This window comes from Phoenix dactylifera, chromosome 3, assembly GCF_051530095.1.
Source record: "Phoenix dactylifera cultivar Ajwa chromosome 3, Ajwa_hap1_PhDact_Kaust_v1.1, whole genome shotgun sequence".
NCBI classification, from domain to species: Eukaryota; Viridiplantae; Streptophyta; class Magnoliopsida; order Arecales; family Arecaceae; genus Phoenix; species Phoenix dactylifera.
In genome coordinates this window covers 30,777,603-30,800,390 of record NC_143192.1, presented here as the reverse complement: position 1 = coordinate 30,800,390, position 22,788 = coordinate 30,777,603, and the positions used below count along the sequence as shown (strand labels likewise).

The window sequence follows — 22,788 nt, the reverse complement described above, 5'->3', positions numbered from 1 at the left end:
GAGAAAGAACGAGGGAGGAAATGGAGAAACTTGCCTTGGCACCAACGAGCTTGAGGTTGCTGATTCAGCAGCTCAAAATAGGGCACACTGAGCCCAAGTGGAGAAAGGAAGAGGAAGGAAGAAAGAGAGAGGGGAAAAGAGGGAGGAAGAGGAACGGAAGAAGGTCATGGTGGAGAGATTCAAGTGGAAGGAGGCGGGGTGAGGCTAAAGAACAAAGAAAGAAAGAAATATAGGGGAGGACGCCATCGGGATCTGATTTCTTCGTGTTTGCCAGCGAGAAATCTCATTGGGAAAGGAAAGATTGGGTGTGAAATCATTGATTTCAACCGGCCCTCTCCTCTCTCACACGCGATTTCTAACTTTGACGGTCTAGTCTCCGCCTAGATAGCCTGAGCCGACTCGGCTCACTGAGCCTAATCGGCCGGCTCCTTGTACCTCACCATCAAAGAAAAACTATTTATGCATCCATTTCAATTCCTAAAATAATACGAATGCAAGAAGTCTTTAAATTAAATTAACATCAAATGATCGTTGTTGGTAGTGCCAAGTTTAAGCATTAATAGTAAATTAATACCAATTTAATTCCAGGGCTTGGAGCTTTAGTAATTTAATTTAAGAATTGAAAGAGATGAATGAATAGAAATTTAAGAATTTAGTTTAAGAACTAATGTGTGACCTATAAGCCCATGAGTCTTCAAAATTCCACTAGAATTCCGAGGGTCGGGTTCCCAACCATCGATCGCACTATGGCGCTCTCTCCAAGGTTCCCTAGGAGCATCCAAGAATCCGCTGGCAGCAGCTCCCCCTCGCCCTCGGTTCGGTGGCCCTTCGCCAATCTGTTCGACCGCGGGCTCCGAGATCAGATCTCTGCTCTCAAGCGCTGCGAGCAGGAACGCCAAAAACTCGAATATCAGATACACGCCCTCGATGTCCGTATCGAGAGGTTTGACGAGCGCTGGGAACGACTCCGGGTTTGTCCTCCTCCTTTCCCTAGTCTCTCCCCATCGTCTTAATTCTTGTCTTTTGATCTCTTTTCTTCTCTCTCTCTCTCTGGGATTGTTTTCTTCATGGCAGCATCAAATTCCATTTTAATTGTTGCAGGCTGAAGGGAACTTGAGTTCCGAGAAGCTGACAAATTGCGTCGGCAAGAAGGAGAAGATGGAACAGGAGAAGACGGAACTAGAGAATAAAGAGAAGGGTTTCGTTGAACGATACATCAAATTAAAGACAGAACAAGACCTCCAAAATTCACAGGTAAAAAAGATGATGAATCTTCTTGATTTCGTTCGACTCTTCTTGATTGAAATCTGAAATAATCATACATTTTGACTTTTCTTGATTGAATTTTCTGTATCCTGAACATAGAACTGATTCTCTAACTATGAACAAGTATCAAGAAAATGGTGAAAACAAAATGCTTGAATCGGCAAGAAAACACTTAGGACAGAGTAATCTTTTGTTTATTCATATGTTTCATCTCCCTTCGGTATGAGGAGCGTTTCATCTTTAACTCTTTACTCATGGGTGCCACTGGGCTCGAATGCTACTTATCCTTAATGGCTTATCTTTTCCTCAGGAGATAAGATGTCTCATGAGTTTAGAGAAAGGTACCTCTCCTTTCAATTTCTTGGATCTTCTTACCAATGCCTCTGAACCTATATATGTTCATATAATTACTTGATTGCCCCCTCCAATAAGGCATTGAAGTTTTATGATTTTCAAGAAATTCATTTTGTCATCCCTTGTTCCTCATTTCTTCTTCTTCTTCTTCTTCAAGTAGAAAAGATAATATCTAACTCCCAGTAGAAAAAAGGATCCTACCCATGTTCTGATATATGATTCATGATCAAATTTCTTGATCGCTCACCGACCAGCGGCACAGTTCGGTTCTGAGTCAACACCTCTCTGTTGTGTTTGGGTCAGTAATCTGCTTAATGCAAGTTTATAGGAGCTACAAAGTAGTATATGTATGCTGGATTTGAAATATGTCTCGATAATAACATAACACCATCAACAATGAATTATAGGATATGTTTATGCTATTTTTCCCAACTTTTGTAGAAAAGATAGTTTTTTCTGAATTTCTTTTTGATTAAAGTACACGGTTGCTTTTTTTTTCTTATAGTCATGAAGTGTTGTCCTCTCAAGTTTGTCTTTTTTCTGTTTTAACATAACTTTGTGTATCCATAATTTTTATATATAAGAAGTTGCTATCTCTCTAGATTGTAAACTTGGCCGCTCAAATTGAAACCCTGCAAACAGAGAATGAAAGCATGACAGCCAAGCTTCGAAAAGCTTATCAGAAGGTAAGAAGATAAAAGAATTTTTGCCTTATTTTACCATTCATAGATGTCTGAATTTTATTTCTTTTCTTTTAAAAATCATACACATCTAAATTAATTATAAATGTTATTGAAGTTCAAGGTACTTCACGAAGAGAACGAAATCCTGTGGAAAGTGGCTGAAGATAGAAACCGCCTCCTGCCCATTAAAAAGAGAATCACATCATCAGCGTGTGACAGAAGGCACTCCTCAAGTGCTTCAGATAAGGTGAGAATCATTCTAGAAATAATGTTCATGAAGTCCTTGTAATCTGTGAATCTAATTAATTTATTGCCAATGCGTCCAGAACTCATATCTTACTCTTGATACATTTAGATGGATGGTGTTTCATGTGAAAGTTAAATTACTAGATACTTGAAAACAACTTATTCAGAATCACTAGCTGTAATAATTACTAGAGTAATAGGTTTCCAACATAGATGAAAAACTAGATTTTTTTCATGCTAAGCATTAGCTTCATCTGATCATTGATAAAAATCACATTAGCGTCAATCACCCATTTAGACTTGACAAATGTGGCCTTCAGAGTTCATTTTGGATGACTCTCTGAAGTATTTTCTAGTTTTCATGTTCTGATTCGATTGTTAATGATTCTTGCCTTCATATCTGATATTACTTTAGTTCTTCATAAATACATGCAATGATGTTTAACCGACATCAATACCCAAAAAAGATGATTGAAAAAGTGGGGTACAATATTTTGTGTTTTCTTGTTATATGCTTTACTAAGTGTGACATTTTCATGTTTAGTTTTAATTCTTTGTCCAACTGTTATGCAGGGGATATAAGATCAAGCATAAGTGCGATGACTCCAGCCAAGAGGCTGATTGATAGCAGTGCAGCAGAGTGCCACTATCGCCTTTGCGACAGAATTCTCCTTTGAGTAGCGTCTTGCTCATCAACTGATAATTGGATTGTGCCAGTACTTGAAAGCTCCATGTTCAGCTTCATTTCTAGTTCTTGTTGTACATGCATTGAGATGAAACTTAATACGTTGAAACCGGGGCAGCTGGATGGAGTATTTGTTCTTTAAATTCTTGGCACCACGCTGATAAATCAAAATGAATAGCGAGTTATACTAACATCAATATCTCATCATTTAGTCCATGTTTACTATAGGGGATACTTTGTTGATTTATATGTTGTGTCAAAAATAATTGCTGGCCCGTTTGGTTTGATATGTCTTAAAGAAATTGTGAATATATTAGGCAAGAATCTTGGTACTTCTTAGTAGATAGCTTTTAAAATCTTGCATCAACTCTAAAATAAAATCAAGTCAAAATAAAGATGTCAAAAAATTTTCTCTAATTGCTCTCCTACAATAAATTCCTGAGTCAAGCTAGTTCTTGAAATCTGTAAAAACAGTAAAAATCATATAATGAGCTATATAAGCTATGAACACTTTAGCTAGATAAATCAAAAAATAAATTAAATAATTATTTATAAAAAATAAGCATATAAAATTTAATATTTTACAAATAACTATATAAAATTTTTAAAGTTTTAAAAATGTTAACTTATTTAAAACTTTAAAAATTCATAGAAATAGGATTTCTATTTTTGAAGATAGAAAAATGAAAATAATGCCAAACAACATTTAAAATTTTCAAAGACAATTATTCTTTATGTTTCTAAAAAGTAGTCAAATGTATATATTTTGCCACAATCTGAACCCAGAGCGTAACAGACGCTGCATACATATAGGGCGGACCAAACAAGCATGCAAGGTTATAGATCAAATCATAGTAATTTAAAGCAATAATAATAATAATTCTTTGATCCTCAAAAATTAATTTAATCAAGATCCAATCAAATCACTCTCATAAAAAAAAATATTCCAAAATAACATGAGTTATATTGTTCCAACTAATTATGATCATTCAATCGAATAAAATATTCTAACTAAACTGAGCTAATCTAAATTAAACTAAGATAGAAGTCCCCCAAGTCATGAATATTTTCAGAAGATCTAGCACATCTTCCAAGTCCTGAGCAATCATAATTTTAGAGCTAAAAAATAGAAAAAGAAAGGATAATGAGTTACACTAGCCTAGTAAGCAACAAAATATATCGAAGTTGGGTCTAAGCATGCCAAACAAATAATTAATCAAATAGCATGATACTAACTAGAAATAAATCAAATCTTAAATAATGCACATACTTCTTTCAAAATTTATTTTTTATAAATTGATACTAAACCCAATATCAGGCTATGGCCATATAACCCAGTGGCTATATCAAAGTCGACTCATGGTTCTTTAGGGTTGACCTGTCCACTTCAAAAACTCCCAGAATTCTTTAAAATCTTCTCCAACTTTGAGAATTGTTCTTCCAAGCTTCTCTAACCTTTCAACCTTATTTTGCTTTCTATAAGATAAATTTAATTTTTTCAAGAACACAAAATTATTAGTACTATACTCAAACATTTTGTACTTATCAACCTTTCAACCTCCTTCTCTCTCTCCCTTTTTTATTAAATTAGAACTATTTAAGATCAATTTTAGTGGTGCTGAAAGCATCAAATATTAGAGTTGCAATTTGGTTCATGATTGAAGCACATAATGTATCAACCGAATAGCAAGCTTTAAGAAATATCGGAACAAATCTCAAAATTGAATTTTAAAAGAGGCTTACTGGAGAGAATCATTTTTCATTTTTACAAATGTTTAAAATTCTTTCTTCCCTTTTGTAGAAGTATTTAATTTATGCTATTAAGTTTCATATGATCTCTCCCCCTCAAGTGTTTTTTCTCTCTCTTAATCAATCATTCCATTAAAATTTCAAAATTTGTGAAAAGTTTTCAATAAAACTTTTAGATTAATAATTTGAGATATGTATTTTCTATGCATTGCAGATCAACTTAAGTCATTAAGATTTTGAGTATCAGGATATAAAAAATACATATTTCAAAGTATTAGATCATATTCATTTTAAAAATATAATAGACTCTACAGATCCAAAATCAAATTAGGAGCTAATATTGTTGAGTTTCAGTAAATATTAGTACATTGTTACATGTATCAAGATATTAAGTATAAATATCATGGAATTAAAACGTGTAAGACATCACAAAGAGATACATCAAAATCAATCCATTCATTTATTTACAAATTTAGAATCATTCATCCATTTTTAAGAATACATTTTGTTCCAATGTAGGTTGAATTATGTTTCTTTCAGATAAGCATAGTTATGATCTAATTTTTAGCTTCATTAGTAATTTCAAGTTTGAATCGAATAACCTAATCTTCTTAGATTTATGTTTGATTAATTTTAGATTTTAGGTATCCAAATCTTCTTAGATCCTTGTTGACTAGTAATTATCCTTCCCTTAGGAATCCAATTTTTCTTATTTCCAACATTAGTGTTGTTTTCAAGTGAACAAATATATGCCATATGTCCTTTTCTTCCACAGTAATTATATTTTATGAACAGGTAATCTAATTTTTTTCTTCCTATGTGTGAATGTTGAAAGCTTAGATTTGTCTTCTATTTTTAATTTCAGATCATTTTTTTTATAGTTAATGGATTTTTTGCTTTTGTAAATTAGTTCTTATTTCTCAGAGAGTTTAGAGTTTATTTTTTAAGTTCTCTATTTTTCTTTTCTAATTGTTTTGATTTAACAAGGGGATCTTCAAAAGCATCTTGCAATTTATCTAATTTAAAGTCAAAATAGGATCCTAGTTTTATCTCATCTTCTTATGTCATAAAGCATAAATTATTTACTTTTATTTCTTCTTCTTTGGAACTAAATTCTTCGACCTCAAAGAATAGAAGAGTCAACCTCACAATGACCATAGGCGAGAGACAGAGTACAGCAAAAATAAGAACTTTCTTAAATCGACCCTTGGAGAAGAGGAGTCGACCCTTAAAGATCATGAGTCGACCCATGAAGCTTCTTTAAATATAAAAGGGATCTAACTCTAGCTACCCATATCCACAAATTAGAATCTTGGCTTCAATGAAGTCTAGCTAAGTTCGTGAAACTGGAGGGTGATGTGGCCTGAATTTGTCGACTTGCAACCAAGTTGCCGATCAGAGCAATCAACCAAGCTGCTAACTATAGTAGTCGATCGAGCTGCTGACAGAATGGCCAACTAGAACATCTAATCAATATAACCGAGTAGATTAGCTGACCAACAGCAACGAGCAATGTGTTTTTGATTCAAAATGCATTTAAAACGATTAATGCGCATAAAAGGATGGTTATAGCTCTGCATTCTTATGAAGCACATTACGAGATAGTTACAACTTGTCTCGTACATTAAGCAGTTATTGTACGATTAGATAGTTATTGCATGTTCGACGGTTATGACGTTCCCAATCATTTTGGATAACGACGCTATGCCTTCATCCTTACATATATATATATATATATATATATATATATATATATATATATATATATATATATATATATATATATATATATATATATATATATATATATATATATATATGGGGTATATGAGCTGGGAAAGAAAGTAGACGAGAAAGACTCAAGGGACCTTCGAGTATGTTTACGCTACGATACTCTTGCTTGCCTTCTCCTATTTTCAGGTGAAGACTCCTAGCTCCAAGCAGACCCATTCGCCCCACCAAAAAAGTTCGAGTATAGCAAGCCGAGCATGACCGGTCACTCACCCTTTGCCAACTCATCCAATCTTATTTTGTTGATAGATCAAAACCTAGGCCTCAATTCAAATCTAGCTAGGTTCGCTATAGTGGGATTCTAATAATTGGGTGTCGAAGCGTGGCCCAATAAAGACCTAGACGTCCCCCGAATTGAACATTTTTTTTCCCGGTGAACCGGCTGCTCACTACATACGAGGATGGGAGAGCCCAGAACAATTTTCTTTGGTTTAGATGTTTTGCGTCGATTTCTATTATTCAGAAACGAAAGATGCATACTGCTTTAGTCGAAACCGCCCGAGTATTTAGAAGAGGCAGAAGAAATTGTGCTCCCGCTATTCCGGGACCCCATTTTTTTTCGCGAAGGATTCCGGAACCCCTTCAAAACCATCCTCCCTCTTCCCTCCATGTTCCTCTCCTCTCCCTTTTCTCTCATTTGTCTTCCCTTCCATTGTTCTTTCGTTCAGAGCTTCTTGTTTGAGGGTTTCTCTAGTTTCTAAGCTTTTCTCCACCATTTCACATTCCTTGATTCCTTTCCTTGAACCCCACAATCACAATCACAATATGGATCTCCCTTCAGATCGCTCCTCCGGCACCTCCACCTTCCAGCGGTTTATGCAGCAGAGGATCCGCGCCTGCCAGCAAGACTGCAGGTGCCTCCAGCATGAGATATACGATCTGGAGGATCGTCTCGAGGAGACGGAGAAACAGTTGGAAGAAATCAAGGTTCTTACTCTTTCTCTGAAGTCTCTTGGATTCTTTTTGTCTTCTAATTTCCTTTCCTCCTATCTCTCTTTAGGGTTTTTGTTTTCCATGATCGTTTTCGGAATGATTCTGTGGTGATTGCAATAGGCTGAAACAAGAACGAGCCACAGGGAGTTGTTCAAGTGTGTTAAGGACAAGGTGGACATAGCTTGGAAGTGCGCCAAGATGAAGATGGATCAGGAGAAAGTTTTTGGGGCGCAAGAAATTCAGAAATTATGGGGCACCGATGAGTCATTGATGATCGACAACAAAGATCCTGGAGGACAGGTATGAGATGAATGTTTCTTGGTTTGATTCTTCTTGATTGACTTCTAAACATCTTGAACATAGAAATGTGCAAGCTAGAGGAAAAGATCAAGAAAATATTTTCTTTGTGTGTTACCATTCTTGTTGCCGGGAATGCACATAGAATTCTTTGGTCATGTTTCAGAACTTTAGTGCTTTATATATTGATTAACGTCCGTATACTGAGAAAAGACAATACTGTAAGTGGTACTGTTCTAGGAGGAAAAAGGCTTCTTGAATCTGATATTACACATAATTTCTATTTCAACTTGAGGATCTTTTCCATCTTTTAGGGATGATTACTTCTCATTCTTAATTTGCGTAAAGTAAGGTAATGCTTGTTCCTCTTACGCTTCTCTGTGAATCTGTTATGGTCTTTGCTTGTTTGTTTCACTTCAGTTGTCAAGAAAATCATAACTTAGATCCTTTGTTTAGGCCTTCAGTCATATCTAAGCATTCAGAGGATTTCTATTCAAGTTTCGTCTATAATTTTTTGTCGTGTTTATGCCATTTTCAGATCTTGGTCTTCCCATCTAGTATGCCCAGAGGATTCTCATTATATGTTCTGCTTAAAGTGATAAATTTTCAAAACAAATGCATTAGATTTATAATTCTTAACAGCTGTGTGAGATAGTGTCTTTATCCCTGGAGACATTTGATGCTGAGTTTCTTCACTTACTAACTGAATGTCAGTATGCAGTCTGTTATTCTACAATAGTATTGTATTCAAATTTCAAAATTATATGAACAATCCTTCAAAATTTTACTATATCAGATGACAATTCACTCATTGAACTTTTCTCTTAATGACTTGAATCATGAGTGGATCTGAGTGATCATATATATCTAGAAAGCTTTGAAATAAACAACATCCTTGCTACTGAATTGTGAATTATGCTGCCCTGACTGAATTCTCACATAATTAAAGGCGGTTAAATGAATAAGTTTGGAAGCATCACAAAGTGAGAAATGTTAACAATGCTGAAGGTCGGAACTTTATACTACCTTAGTGTGCCAGGTTGGACTTTGTGCACCAAGATGACAAATTTAACATGCAATCTCTTAAGGGTCTAGTCATGATTTTGTTATTTGACGTCAATATGATCTTAAGGAAGTTTTCTACCATGCCGCTAAGGCCCACCAGAATTTGGTGATAATAATTACAGTTGACAAGCTAACGATGGTCAAAGTTCAGTGGTAATTTAGCATTATATCACAAAATACCACAGGTGGTGATCTAACTCCAAAAGTTCTGCCAAGCCCTAGCTAGGAAGATAACATGGCATTAACATCATGAAAGTATTGGAAATAAGGTTATATTAACCAAAATGTTCTACATCTGGTTCTGCACCTACTATGAATTCCCTTCTTAATCTCATTCCTGCACCTGCTTCCTGTAATATATTCTAAGTGCCCTCTTCCCTGTTCCTGTGACCAAACTTAATCTTGATTCAGGTGACTAAGTATAGGATGGGTTGCATGAATTGCAATTGCCAACTAAGGGGTTGAAAGATAAAAGTATGTTGACAAAAGCAGTCATTTTATCTCACAGATGACAGTTCAAGAAATTCTTAAGGCAAACTTGTGTAGCCTGGTTGAGTTCTAAACTTGCATGGCTTGTGTTGATAGAGTAATTAGCAAAAAATTGGTTCCGGAAATTACAATGAAGAATGACGATAAGTTACATGGGTTAAGCTTGTCATCAATTCCATAGTAGTAATGACTAAGGAACAAGCTCAGCATGTTGCTCCTAATAAACTTTAAATAGCATCTAATTTTATAATCACTTGTAGCTGGTTGTCAGATCTCGCTATCAAATGATACAGAACTTGTCCAAATAAAAGAAAATGGCCTTCTTATGTCCATTCCATTAAACTACATGATACAGCAACATCTTAACATGTTAATTCTCGGTACTATAATACATGCATCAGTATATACTTGTTAGGTAGCTAGATCTGCACTCTAGATTCTTGACCTGATTTGTGCTTATGTATGACATGATAATTACGGACCATGTCTCTTTCTATACCTAACTCCTCAATTGGTTCAATGTCTAGGCATTCAAATTTTTTGAGTATTCTAAATCTCCTTTACTGTAAATGTTACATTGTATATTTATTAAAAAAAATGAAATATTTATTTCAAGGAACCGAGGTCATTATAAATTCAAAGTCCAGGTTGGTGACCGGCATCCAGATCATTGATTAGTTCTGTTGGTTGATAGTATTTCTTTCTATGAATAGTTCTGTCACTTGTTAATATAATGCAATTTTACAATTTTTATTGAATTATATATATATATATATATATATATATATATATATATATATATATATATATATATATATATATATATATATATATATATATATATATATATATATATTGGGTTCTTTTGGTAGTTGAAATTTTGATCAATCCTCTACTCAGATTAGATTGAAAATAAATTCCACTTAGTCTTAAATTTGACATAGTTCTTGAATGCACTACCACCGTGTTTATTGGTCTCGATTGCTGTTTTTTGTTTACATACATTCTAAGTCTTATAGATTTAGTAAGCATGAAATTTTCTTCATTTCTCTTAATTAATTATATAGTTTCTGTTTTGTTCCATAGCTTTGACCAATAAACATGGACATTTAGTGTTTGTTCGCTCATCTTTCTCAGCCTCTTTCTCTTCTTCTCCATTATAAGTTTGTGTTATATTTACTTGAAAATTTCTGCACTATTCAGTCTACAGATATGGTTTCTAAGGTTGAACGCTTGCTAAAGGACCTGGAAAGCATGGGAATGAACCCCAAGTTACCTGAAGTGGAGGTAAGAGCATGGAGGAACTCTTCCTTTTGCTTCATATTAGTATATATAGACTAACATATTCGTTTTGTTAAAGGTCAAGGTATTCCCAGAAGGAAGTAAGAGCTATCCTGTGGTAGTGGAATCTAGCAAGATGCCACCAGGTATCTGAGAGCAAACACTCTACAATTGCTTCTGTTATTCTGAGGAAAACAAAATATTAACATATTTGAAGCATTGATTATCTATGAATTTGATTTAGAGCTGCCAATTACTTTTTCTTATGCATCTGTGATTCACATCTTATTTAATCATGCATGCAGGTGTTGTATTTTCCTTGCTAAAATCTGCTATGTACTTGGACATAACTATGGGGTTGATTATTACCTGCACTAGTGTCCACAGGGTTAAATTCTTGTACCTCTCACTAGACTTCCCACTTCAGTATATCAAATGTTTGTCCTGTCTAGCACCTATGAGTTGCCTTGAGTGCCACATTAAGTGCTTAAATTTTGGAGTCCTAGCTTGGCTTCATTATCAGAGTTGAAATGTTAAATCTATGGAGCATGTGCTCACTGGTTACTAGAATATGTATAGTATCATCTGTCCGAGCCAATTTGCATGAGTTACTGATTGCATGTATCCTGTATAAGCAAGGGCCATACCTGATCATTAGGTGGCTTTTATCGGTCATATTTTACAGGATACAACCAAGACATTGCGACTCACCCTCCCAAACTACTAGCACTTTGTGGCTATTAATTAGTTGATTAGGAATCAGGGTTATGTGGGTGTTTTGGTTTCTGGTTCCCAGACCTCTTATCACTTTGGAATGCTTGTGACTTGTCATCTAATGCAATTAACATTTCCACTGATATCTGCTTATGTTTAACTAAGACGAGGAATGAAATTAAGATTAGAAAAAGGCTGTATTAATCTCTGGTCTTCTGTTCTTGCAGTATGCTTGCTTACCAGCTGATAAATGAGTCAAAATTTTCCTTGTCTAAATTCTTTGTCTAATTGGTTGGCAGGGAGAGAAGAATCAAGCTTAGAAAAGATGCTGTCCAACTGAAATGGGAATTGAATCATTATGGCAGATTTAATGACTGCCATTCTCACTTCTCTGACATAATTCTCCTGAAGTGGTGTCACTGGTATTCTGCTTTGGCGTCTCACTGTGTCGTTATGAAATCTTGGTTCTGCAGCTCTTCAAATGATGCAAACATTTTGTAGGTTTTATTACAATCTGTACAGAAGCACGAGGAAGAATTTAAAAATTGAAAACATGATTGCTATGGATTCTTCTACCTTCTCATATCCACAGTAATTTTGATCAAATAAAAAATGAACATAATATTTAAAAACGAATATAATAGTAAAAAATGATACATCTTTGTTTACTCTGGGCTTTGTCCTGGATGTCCTACATACCTTGTTTGGTTTGCCACCCATGGATGGGCTGATAATTCTATATTTACTATAGAAGTATCTTAGAAATATAGCTCCCATGTAAATCTTAGAAATGTCCATTGGCTGACAATTAAACGGCTGTGTGAGAGTCCCGACATCAACCCTTTAACAGCATATATATCGGACATGGAACTGAGATACAGGGTCTAAGTTTGAAGGCTCTATTCTTAATGCAAGGTTGGCTATCATGGTTGGCCAGCCAGTTTGCCACCTGGTTCACTTGTCAAGGACTATGCTTAAAAGCTGAACCTTGTGCTATTGCTACTCTCTTGTATTTTTAGAATATGCATCACTTCGCCAAAGGCCAGTGGCATGGACAGTGTCCCTGCTATCGTATTCATGATGAGCAAGTGGTCCAAATGACTCATCTAAAAAAAGACCAGGGGGTCCAGGTCAACCATGATCTGTGCAGATTGTGAAATCGACACAGAAAGTTGGGTCGGAGTTATATAAATGTTGTAATGTCAAGTAACGTGGGAACTATGTTTACAAGGCATTACTCGGATTCCTTTTTAATTACGCTCATTCATACAAGAAACCTCTGATTAAGTTGGGTAGAAATCAATAACCCATCAAAGATGTATTACGATAAAATATAAACTTCATAATATAAATTTATAAAATGAATATATAAAAATTAACAGAATATCACTGAATATCATTTATGTTTCAGGAATATTAAGATAATTATGTATAACAATTATGTATATTTAGGGATTATATAGAACCCTTTAGTACGGGGATGTTCAACTAAAATACCCTTTATTACGTTAAGGGCACAATTTAATAAACATCACTCTTAGGTTATGTTCTAACGTTTCATGGAAAATTATTTATATTTAGTACAAAGGTGCATTTGATGGTTGATTTGGACATTAGATCAACAATGACGGCTAACATAATTAAAGTCTGATAACAAATCAATTCATATTGGATTTAGGATTTAAGTCAAATCGATTTCCTGCTTTCATATAACATGACCTTCGGATTATGCACCAGGGTTCTATGATAAGTATTATTTATTTTATAGTTTTCACTTGGATATTGAGTCAGCCCCAAGTCCAGCACAATTTGTGCCGGTCTTAAGTTTTAATTCAGGTCACATCACGGCAAATTTAAGATTCGAGTTTCATTTCAATTTGTAATGTCATGACCCTTGAATTGTGAACCAGTTCCTTGTGACAAATTAAAATGTATATTAGATTTAAATATCAGGTTAAGACTTAAACCTATCATAATTCACACGTATCTTCCAAACTTGGTTCATGTAAGATAAAGAACTCAAATTAGATTGATTTTCCAAATTTTGTACGGCACGGCCCCTAGAATTGTGCACCAAGGTCTAAAGACACATGCATGTGCATGTACATTTATAATTTCTTGGTTCACAAATTATTTATACATTCTTTATGTTTGAGATAGATTATTAGGTGGTTTACATTCAACCATCCCCTATCATGATTAATCTGAGTTGGCCCAAACTTATGTTACATTGTTTGAAGCCTTTCCATGCATTATTTGTGAACGAGCTTGATTTGGAGAAAACAAGTTCCCTCAACATGGAAAATTTTGGGTTAGACTAAAAATGACATAGCAGCTCCTATTTCATTTTTTTCCTTTCGTTCATCTGCTGTTTGGACTGATCCACTAGTTCAGGGGTACATAATTTCTCTAATATCTGCCCCTGATGCGGTTCCCTCCCGGCTCTCAGTATAAAGGCTCTGTCGGTCTGTCCTCTCTCCCCCTTCTACTTCCCCTCTCCCTCCCTTCTTTGGTAGAGAGCTTCTTGTTCCAGGGTTTCCGAGGCTTTGCTCCCTTTCCCGATCTCCTTTTTTGTTTCCTTCTCCCAACCCGAAATCCCTTCTTGGGGTTCAGAAGATCGCCATTTTCTTCGTCACTGGCTTCGAGTAGGATCGATTCTTAGAGGTGTTCTAATGGCTTCCAGCCATCATAGTATGGAAGAATCCGCCGATTGCTCCTCCGCGTCGACCATGCAGCTGATGCTCCAGAGCTGTCAGGCCGCTCGCCGGCGCCTCCAGGAACGCGTCTCTGCTCTCGAAGACAACCTCAACTACAAGAAAACGCTCCTGGAGAACCACCAGGTTCCCTTATAATTATTGCCTTTTTCTTTTCCATATGATGTGCTTTTCTGATCTCCAGGGTTTTCTTTCTATCGTAGCTCTGATACCGTTGCAATTGTTATAGATTGAAGCTAGAACATTTGACGACGGGCTGAAGAAGTGCATTGAGGACAAGGCGGCGGTGGCAGCAAAGTGCGCCAAGCTGGAGAATGAAATGATGAAATTGACGATGCCCTGTGAAGAGCCGGCGAAGGTATGAGATAGAAAGCTTCTTGATTCGATTTGAATTGGTTACCCTCTGAATAGCGTCGGATTTGAATCGTTCTTGATTGAGTTACATGTTTCAATATTCGTCATTGCATTCTTGGGTCTTGATTCTTGTGGTGACTGAAATTCTTGGATTTTGATGGTTTAAATATGAAGAGTTTTAAGTAAAATCGTGCAAAAACACCAGCTTGCATGTATTGATGCTACTTTTGATATCTTGGATGTTCAAACTTGTATGCTGATGATGTTTCTCCATAGAACCATTTGATATTTGATTAGGCTGTGGATGCTCCTCTAGTTTATCTATATGATGTCCATGAATCAATACAAGATTATAGCACTTTCTCTATCTAATTCTAATTTAGAATTCTTGGATTTCAATTGCTAAAAGAGTTGATTTTTTTATTCTTTTTTTTTTTGCGATTAATGCTCTGAGAGTAGAGTTTAATTCTGCAACAACATCAGTTTGGATATCCTGGTGCCACTGTGATGTTTCAGCTTGAATGTTAATGGCTTTAAGTTCTCATTCCCAAGGGATATTTTCAGTTAGAACCATTTGTTATTAGATTGGGCAGTTGGTGTTCCAACTTTTTTCAGATATCCTTATGTGTTAATACAATATTATAAATTGTTCTCTGTCTAAGTGCTGAAACTCTTTAATGGTAGCTCTAATTCTGTTGTAATTTTTATAGACTGATGTGAGCATGAGCACTGAGGAGTTGAAGAACTCAAACGAGGAGAAGGAGATGATAGCATCTGTGAGCATCCAGCTGGAGAATTTGATGGAAAATGTATGAGATAAATTTTCTTGATTTAGTTATTTACTAAAATTTGGCAACAATTTAATTGAGTTTTATCATCTTGATTATAGAAATTCTTGGATTAAAGCTTAAAGACAATAAAATGGTGAAAACAGCAATCCTTAATTTGAGAAGATAATACAAGAACAAAAAGGGCAGTGTAGTCAGGCATTGTTTTGTTAATATACTGTATCATTCTTCTTTGACATGAGGGTGACAATATCCACATTAAGCAACATCTTGCAGCAACACCAGCTTGGATCTCCCGTAACAAACTTGCTTGCTCATTTTCATTTTATAGAAACATTTATTATCTGTCTAGGCAGAAGGTGCTCCATCAAACTTTTTAGATGATTTTCATGTTCAATACAAGATTATTAGATGTTCTTTATGTAGGCTAGGGAAGGTGATGATAGACTTCCAAAAATATTCTCTTTTATGCAACACTGTATTTATAAGAGCATAGAACATGACTTTGAAACATAGGTCTCTACCCTACTCACATGCTTTCCTGGTAGATTAGGTGTTACAATCCTTCTCATTTCCTTCAAAGTGAGGAGCTTTTCCTTAGTAGAGATAGCCTGTCTTTCCCTGTTTGGAGCCACCAAGCTCCAACACCACAAACATACATTGAGATCGAGTTGACCTTCATTAAGGCTTATATTTTCCTTATTTTCTATATATAATTGCTTTATGATATTACTAGATGATACCAATCAGCGCGTCTGTTACCATATTTGTCTTGTATCTGGGAACTATATATGGTATTTTATTTATATCAGTGAACTAAGCCAATCATGGCCTTTAGAACCTTTGTCTAGTCATCCTTTGATAGTGTTCAGTGGTTCAATCAAACTTGGACATGTTATGTCCTTATGCTATATTTGAGTCTTGGTTTTTTTATCTTGTTTGTCTAGAGGTTTCGCATTCTATATTGATGCTCAAATGATAAATTTTTAGAACCAAGAGACCTGATTCTTCATTGTTGATAACTTTTTCGACTTTTTTGACTGTTTGCACTCATCCTTGGAAAATTATTAGTCACTTCTTACTAGTTGAGCGCTAGAGCTATAGAATGTAATCATATAGTTAGAGGATTTCTGGGTTTTCTTCAGATATTGACCATAGTTGTGTATGGCTTCCTTTATCCTGCAATGGCATATGACTTAAATTTAACCCTAACATGCACTGGTCTACCGGTTCTGTATCAAGTGACTTAAATTTAATCCTGAAAATGCATTGAACATGGTCATTAATGGGCTGAGTCTGAAAAGGATCTAGACTGATTCTGAAAAATGTTCTTCTGTATTTTATTTCTGTTGCTTGTATGTTTGAAGCAAATTTACAGCTTCTAGAGAAAGTTGTACTGAAGGTTGAGTTCTTATAAATTCTCCACTTGTATGCTTTTGAAAGTTAGCTCCATTTTGTCCTGGATTTGGAACTGGTCCCAAATGTAATATCATTATGAATGATTTAAAGGAGATGATTTTGTTTCTTTCTTCTAGTTCTTATAGAAGATATAAGATGCAGTGTTTCTTCATTTTCATATAATTTTTTTCCTTTGGATATACTATCTTGATTCTGTTTTTGGTTTAGTTGTGGTTTTGACACCGAGGAATGGAACTTTAGCAATTTGCTTATGTTTTTCAATATCTCTCCTTTTGCCCCTTCTACTATGACTTTGCAATTCTTAGAACTTGTATGTTTTGCTGGAGATTTATACATTATCCAGACAAGAAAATTGGCTGCTGAGTTTGCATCCTTCGAACATGATTTAGAAAGTGGGATTATCAATTTCAAAAGTGCTGGAGAGGAGGTACGACGATGGGAATGCTTGTATCCTTTTGATGAATATAGACATTGGTCTACCAGTTCCCATATCAAGTGACTTGAATTTAATTCTGAAAATGCATTGAACATGGTCCTTAATGGCCTGAAATGGAAAAAGATCTAGACTGATACTGAAAAAAGTTCTTGTGTTTGATTTGTGTTGCTAGTGTGTTTGAACCAAATTGACAGGTTCGAGAGAATGTTTTACTGAAGGATTAGTTTCTCATAAATTGTCCACTTGTATGCATTTGAAAGTTATCTCCACTTTGTCCTGGATTTGAAACGGGTCACAAAAATAATGCCATTCTGAATGATTTAAAGGAGGTATTTTGTTTCTTTCCCATAGATCTTAGAGAAGGTATAAGATATAGTGTTTGACCATTTTTTTCCCTTGGATATATATCATAATTCTGTTAATTTAGTTGTAGTTCTCACATCAGAGAATGGAACTTTAGTAATATGTGCTCATGTTCTTCAACATCTCTCCTTTTTGCCCCCTTCCTACTAGCATTTCTCAAAAATTGTTTGTTTTGCTGGAAATTTGTGCATTATCCAGACAAGAAAATTGGCTGCTGAGTTTGCATCCTTCAGAACAGAGTTAGAAAGCATGGTTATCAATAAGAAGAGCTGAAGAAGAGGTATGTAGATGGAATAACTTTCTTTTTGTATTGTCTCAATGAATATAGACTTGTATGCTTATTTTGTTAAATGTCACACCACTCCTTTGGGAAAAAAGAATTATGCTGAGGTTCTTAAGTCTATTGAAGATAGTAAGAGCTATGCTGAGGCGGTTTAGGTCAAGAAGGATACCTTGAGGGATCTATGGGCAAGCTCTCTGCAACTGATTTAAAATAAGAAAAATTTTATACTTAACAGCTTTGGTGAGCTATATTTGATTAAGAATTTTAAATCACTTTCTTCATGCATCTGTGGGTTCATATCATAATTATAGATGGAGTGATTGAATCTTAATGTTTAAGTTGCTAGGCACCTGGAAATAGCTATGTCAGTTGCTGTAGTGATTGCTAGATGCATAGTAATGATTCCAATTTCTATCTGACATTACACATCTGTGCCTCCAATTGAGCAACCACCTTGTAATATTGTCGCATTATATTTGTTCCTCATCAGTGTCAAATCCAGTGATCACAGTTTGACTCCTGTAAGCACTTATACATTATAAAATACAAGTGAAAAATGAAATTCCTTTTTGAGGCATGTTTTTTCATCTACCAACATCTATCCTTTATACTTATTGGCCATTCATAATCATTGAGTATCTTTTTCCTTTTATGCTCACCTCAAACTATTGCTTGTCGCTCTAACAGAGTACTAATACTATGGCCGTTTTACTAGTCATCTTGGAATCATAATTTGATAGGTATCACCTGGTTTCCATCCCCATGTTATTGTGGATGACTCATGAGTTGATTTATGCCATAAATATATTTTATCATTAATGATATTCAACTAATACCAAGAAACAACAAGAGGTGTTGCTGACGCTCTGTTCTTGTAACATACTTCGCTTGACCTGCTGACTGACGTTTTTAAGTTTTCTTGTCGGTTCTAATTCTTTGTAGACTGGTGTGAGGGAGGCAACATCAAGCATGAAGAAATCAAAAGAGCTGGAAGTCAATTAAATTTCAGTGGGCAGCAGCCTGAGTAACATGGTGTTCAGTGAGAGGTGTAACATTCTGTCATCATGAAATCTGGTTATGTAGCTTTTCAATTGATTCATAGGGGTGTCACTAATTCTTGTAAAATGTTTGTTCCAAAACCTTTTTCCAACCTTGAATCAAACTATCCTTATCCTAATGGCCCCAAGGAAGGCAACCACTCGTAGAAAGAGGAAGGGCAAAGAAACGGAAATCTTAGAAAGGAGGATGAAAGGAGCTTTTAAGGTCCAACAGCAAAGAAGACCTGAACCCTCGACCTCTCCAAGAATCCTGAGCAAAATCCCCTTGTCTGCTCAGATTATGACAATTGGGAGGAACATCGATTTTAAATTTCTTAAAGAAGAGAGCCTCACCATATTTGTGCAGTTTTAAGGAGGCAACTTGTTAGTGAGAGAATTCAACAACAAAATCAAGTTTGGAATTTAAAAAAATATGGAATCTTTTGTCAAAGGTAAAAAAATTCTTTTAATTTTGAGGAGTTAGCCAAATTCCTGCATATGCCTAGTGAGGGTATGGCAGCAATAGATTGAAACATAAAAAAGTTGCGATTGAATGTATCATGGGTAGACCAGGCTTTTCTAGGAATGAAAGAAATAATGCAAATCGGTTGACTGCTGAGATGTAGCTTCCATAATAAAGTTTTTCGAATTTTTTTTTCTAAGATTAGGAGATTTGAATATATCTCAGATTGAGATATTTGTGTGATGTTTCATGTGTTAACAACATTCCATGGAACCTCACTTTGTTTTTGATTAGATAGATGCATCAATCGTAAGCAGAGCTAACTCTACTTTACCTTATGATATGATATTAACTATTATCTTAAAGAATTTTGGAGCGGATTTGAGAGTTGAGAAAAAAGGAGCCATTTCATTAGGACATGTACAACAGAAAGATTCCCCATAGAATAGGATACTCCAAGATTGATGGGCACTGGACTAGGACCAAGGGAGGAAGTTAGGATAGAATAAGAAGAAAAGCATGAGGAGGAACCAGTTGGGTCGCCTCCTTCTCTAACGGCAACAACAGCAACATGACCCTCCACTTCAAACATAGTAGCAAAGGGTCAGTCTACTGGTTTTGAGTATCCCCCAATAGAACCAAAGGGAATAAGGACTAATATTGGAGCTAATAGGACTGCCACCATAATTAGATTTGATGAGGATTAGCTAAGGACTATGGTTGTGGTAGGAGAGATGATGGCTGCAACACCATCACAGGTGCGTGGGGAATCTTCTAGGAGAGATGAGTCACTCTCCACACCTTCAGCCCACTCAGTTCCTCAAGGGGACAGACTCTAGTGCCTCACTCTTAGATGCAGATGATGGCTTAGCTGAGTTTCAAAATCTGTTCAGTTAGAACTTTAGTGTCATCCTTGCACCATAAGATGATGAAAATTGAAGGTGACATGAAGAATCTACAAGAATCAATTCATCCAGTTGCCACTAATCTTGCTGGAGAAGCTATAGGACTGAAAGCTTAAGTGAAAATTGGACTCGAGGATGAAGGACTAGACTGGAGTATTGAATGACACCTTGACAAGTGGCTCATTCGTAGTGGTCACAATCATTGACAAGCTAGTCAAGCAACTAGGAGGGTTTACTAGAGTAGCCTCACCATCTCAGCCCACTCCTCAACCACTACAGGCTACCTCACAACCTTCTAGGAGAGTCGGGCCATCTAGTAGAATGAGATCCATTTGAAGAAGAGCTCAACCTTCCACAAAAAATAGCCCTCATCAAAAAGCGAACTCTAGTTCTTCTAGCTCTCACTCCAACTCATATGAAGATTATTAGAGAAAAAATACACACTACATTATTTATTAAAAGAAAAGAAAATGTTATACTAATTGTTCAAAACTATTTAGATGATATCATATTTGATGCTACTAATGAACTGTTATGTTAAAAATTTGCCAAGTTAATGTAAAATGAATTCGAGATGAGCATGATAAAAGAATTCAACTTTTTTCTCGAACTATAAATTAAGCAAATCAAGAAGGGTATTTTCATCAACCAAACAAAGTACATCTGAGAAATACTCAAAAAGTTTGGCATGAAGAAAGCAAAAATTGGTACACCTATGAGTCCTTCATGTAAGATAGACAAGAATGAAGGTGGTAAGCTTGTTGACTTAAAGTTGTACATAGGAATAATACATTCTTTATTATATTTAACTACTAGTAGGCTTGCTAGATTCCAATTTGCACCTAAAAAATCTCATCTGATTGATGTTAAAAGAATACTTAGACACTTAATTGGAACTCAAAATCTTGAACTTTGGTACTTAAAACAATCTTCTATTTATTTAATTGGATTTTCTAATGCTGATTTTAGTGGATACAAAATTGATAGAAAAATTACAAGTGGAACTTGCCAATTTTTAGGAGTTAACTTAATCTATTAGTTAGCAAAAAATAAAATTCAATAACTCTATCCATAGCTGAGGCTGATTGTATAGTTGCTAGAATTTATTGTGCTCAAATCTTGTAGATTAAACAACAACTAGAAGATTATGACATTAATTTTAACAAAATTTTAATTAAATATGATAATACAAGTACAATTGACTTGACTAAAAATATAATTAAGCTTTCAAAAACAAAACACATTGAAAACAAAGCACATTTTGTAATAAATCATGAGTAAAATAGAGACATAATTCTTGAATCTATTAATATAAAAAATAATAGGCCGGTATCTTTACTAAACTTTTAAGTGAAGATTGATTTTGTTTGATCAGAGGAGAGCTAGGGCTTTATGATCCATTTTCTTAGTTTTGACCCTTATAATTTATTCAAAAAATCTTTGAATTAGAAAGGCTAGAGATCAGGAGCTAGCACTCAGGGTTAAAGCTCTCTTAGTTGGCTTTAAAAGGTTATAAAAGTTTGTGGAGCTGACTTTGAGACTATGGGTTTGACCCCAAGTATTGGAATGTCAACACCATAATTTGAGGGAGAGCTAGAAGTCAACTCCAAGTGAGCTGGAGTTAATCCTCAGCAAACCACCTAAGAGGAGTTGATCCCTCACTAGGAGGAGTCGACTCCTGACTTGGTAAAATCGACTCCTATTTTAAGATCTACTTATAAGTTCGAAAACTAGTAAGGAGTATAAAATTTACTATCCGTTTCGTCTGAAGCCGTCAAACTTCACTAGAAGATTCAGTTAACCCTATTAAAAATATTAAAAGCAAGATTGATTTCTATTCGAATTAAAACAAATAAGAAAGAAGATGGTTGATCAAGTGATAGTGTTCGACAGTTCCGGATGGGTTAGGCCTAAGCAATGCAATCAACAAATCATAGGGCATTGATTTGATTAGAGCCAAGGTTAATCAACATGGTTCATCAATGGGGTTTCAAGGACATTCAATAGGGTTGGGGTAATCGGTTCAGTAGGCGACCCGATCACCAGGGTAGTTTAGGGACTCATTCTAGGGGTCAACTCAAATTCGTAGATCAGATCGATGTGACCCAACTTTGGATTTCTTGGACATTCTAGAGAGAGAAAGTAGAGATAGAAAGTGGAGAGAGGGAGAGAAGTTAGAGAGAGAAGTGTAAAGAGAAAAAAAAGAGAAGAGGGGAGAGAAGAGAGAGAAACCCTCTCTTCCTCTATTCATAAAGAGGGAGGCTCATCCTCCCCTTCTCCTTTCCTTTCCCCCTTCCTTCGTAAGTCCAAGGGGGCAGCCATGGCGGCCCGACCCCCACTCGTCGGCAACCACAAGTGGCCACAGCCCTCGTGGAATTTATACAAAAAGAGGTGCTCTATTTCAAAAGGAACACCAGCGATTACTGGCTCAAAACCATGGAATCCATTGCCCAAATTACAAAAGAAGAAAGAG

At 35.5% G+C, this 22,788-nt stretch overlaps 2 protein-coding genes across 6 annotated transcripts; both read left to right on the top strand.

Annotated features, from left to right (window-relative positions):
* Positions 1 to 336: 336 nt before the first annotated feature.
* Positions 337 to 4,369, top strand: LOC120106112 (uncharacterized). 2 transcript variants are annotated; one of them, XM_039118996.3, is made up of 5 exons: positions 520 to 971; positions 1,102 to 1,254; positions 2,223 to 2,306; positions 2,419 to 2,550; positions 3,123 to 4,369. In XM_039118996.3, the coding sequence occupies exons 1-5, from the start codon at positions 687 to 689 to the stop codon at positions 3,129 to 3,131; spliced, it is 663 nt and encodes a 220-aa protein (XP_038974924.3). In that variant the 5' UTR covers positions 520 to 686; the 3' UTR covers positions 3,132 to 4,369. The 2 variants fall into 2 exon arrangements, with proteins under 2 accessions (XP_089785653.1, XP_038974924.3); XM_089929527.1 differs by lacking the exon at positions 2,223 to 2,306 and having other exon boundaries at positions 337 to 971.
* Positions 4,370 to 7,039: 2,670 nt separating this feature from the next.
* Positions 7,040 to 19,111, top strand: LOC120106113 (uncharacterized). Of its 4 annotated transcripts, none has more exons than XM_039118998.3 (9): positions 7,040 to 7,701; positions 7,828 to 8,007; positions 10,762 to 10,845; positions 10,919 to 10,985; positions 11,853 to 14,393; positions 14,497 to 14,625; positions 15,332 to 15,430; positions 17,826 to 17,907; positions 18,853 to 19,111. In XM_039118998.3, exons 1-5 carry the CDS (start codon positions 7,540 to 7,542, stop codon positions 11,891 to 11,893), a joined length of 534 nt encoding a protein of 177 aa, XP_038974926.3. In that variant the 5' UTR covers positions 7,040 to 7,539; the 3' UTR covers positions 11,894 to 14,393; positions 14,497 to 14,625; positions 15,332 to 15,430; positions 17,826 to 17,907; positions 18,853 to 19,111. The 4 variants fall into 4 exon arrangements, with proteins under 4 accessions (XP_038974926.3, XP_089785652.1, XP_089785651.1 ...); XM_089929526.1 differs by having other exon boundaries at positions 17,218 to 17,907; XM_089929525.1 differs by having other exon boundaries at positions 15,511 to 17,907.
* Positions 19,112 to 22,788: the final 3,677 nt, after the last annotated feature.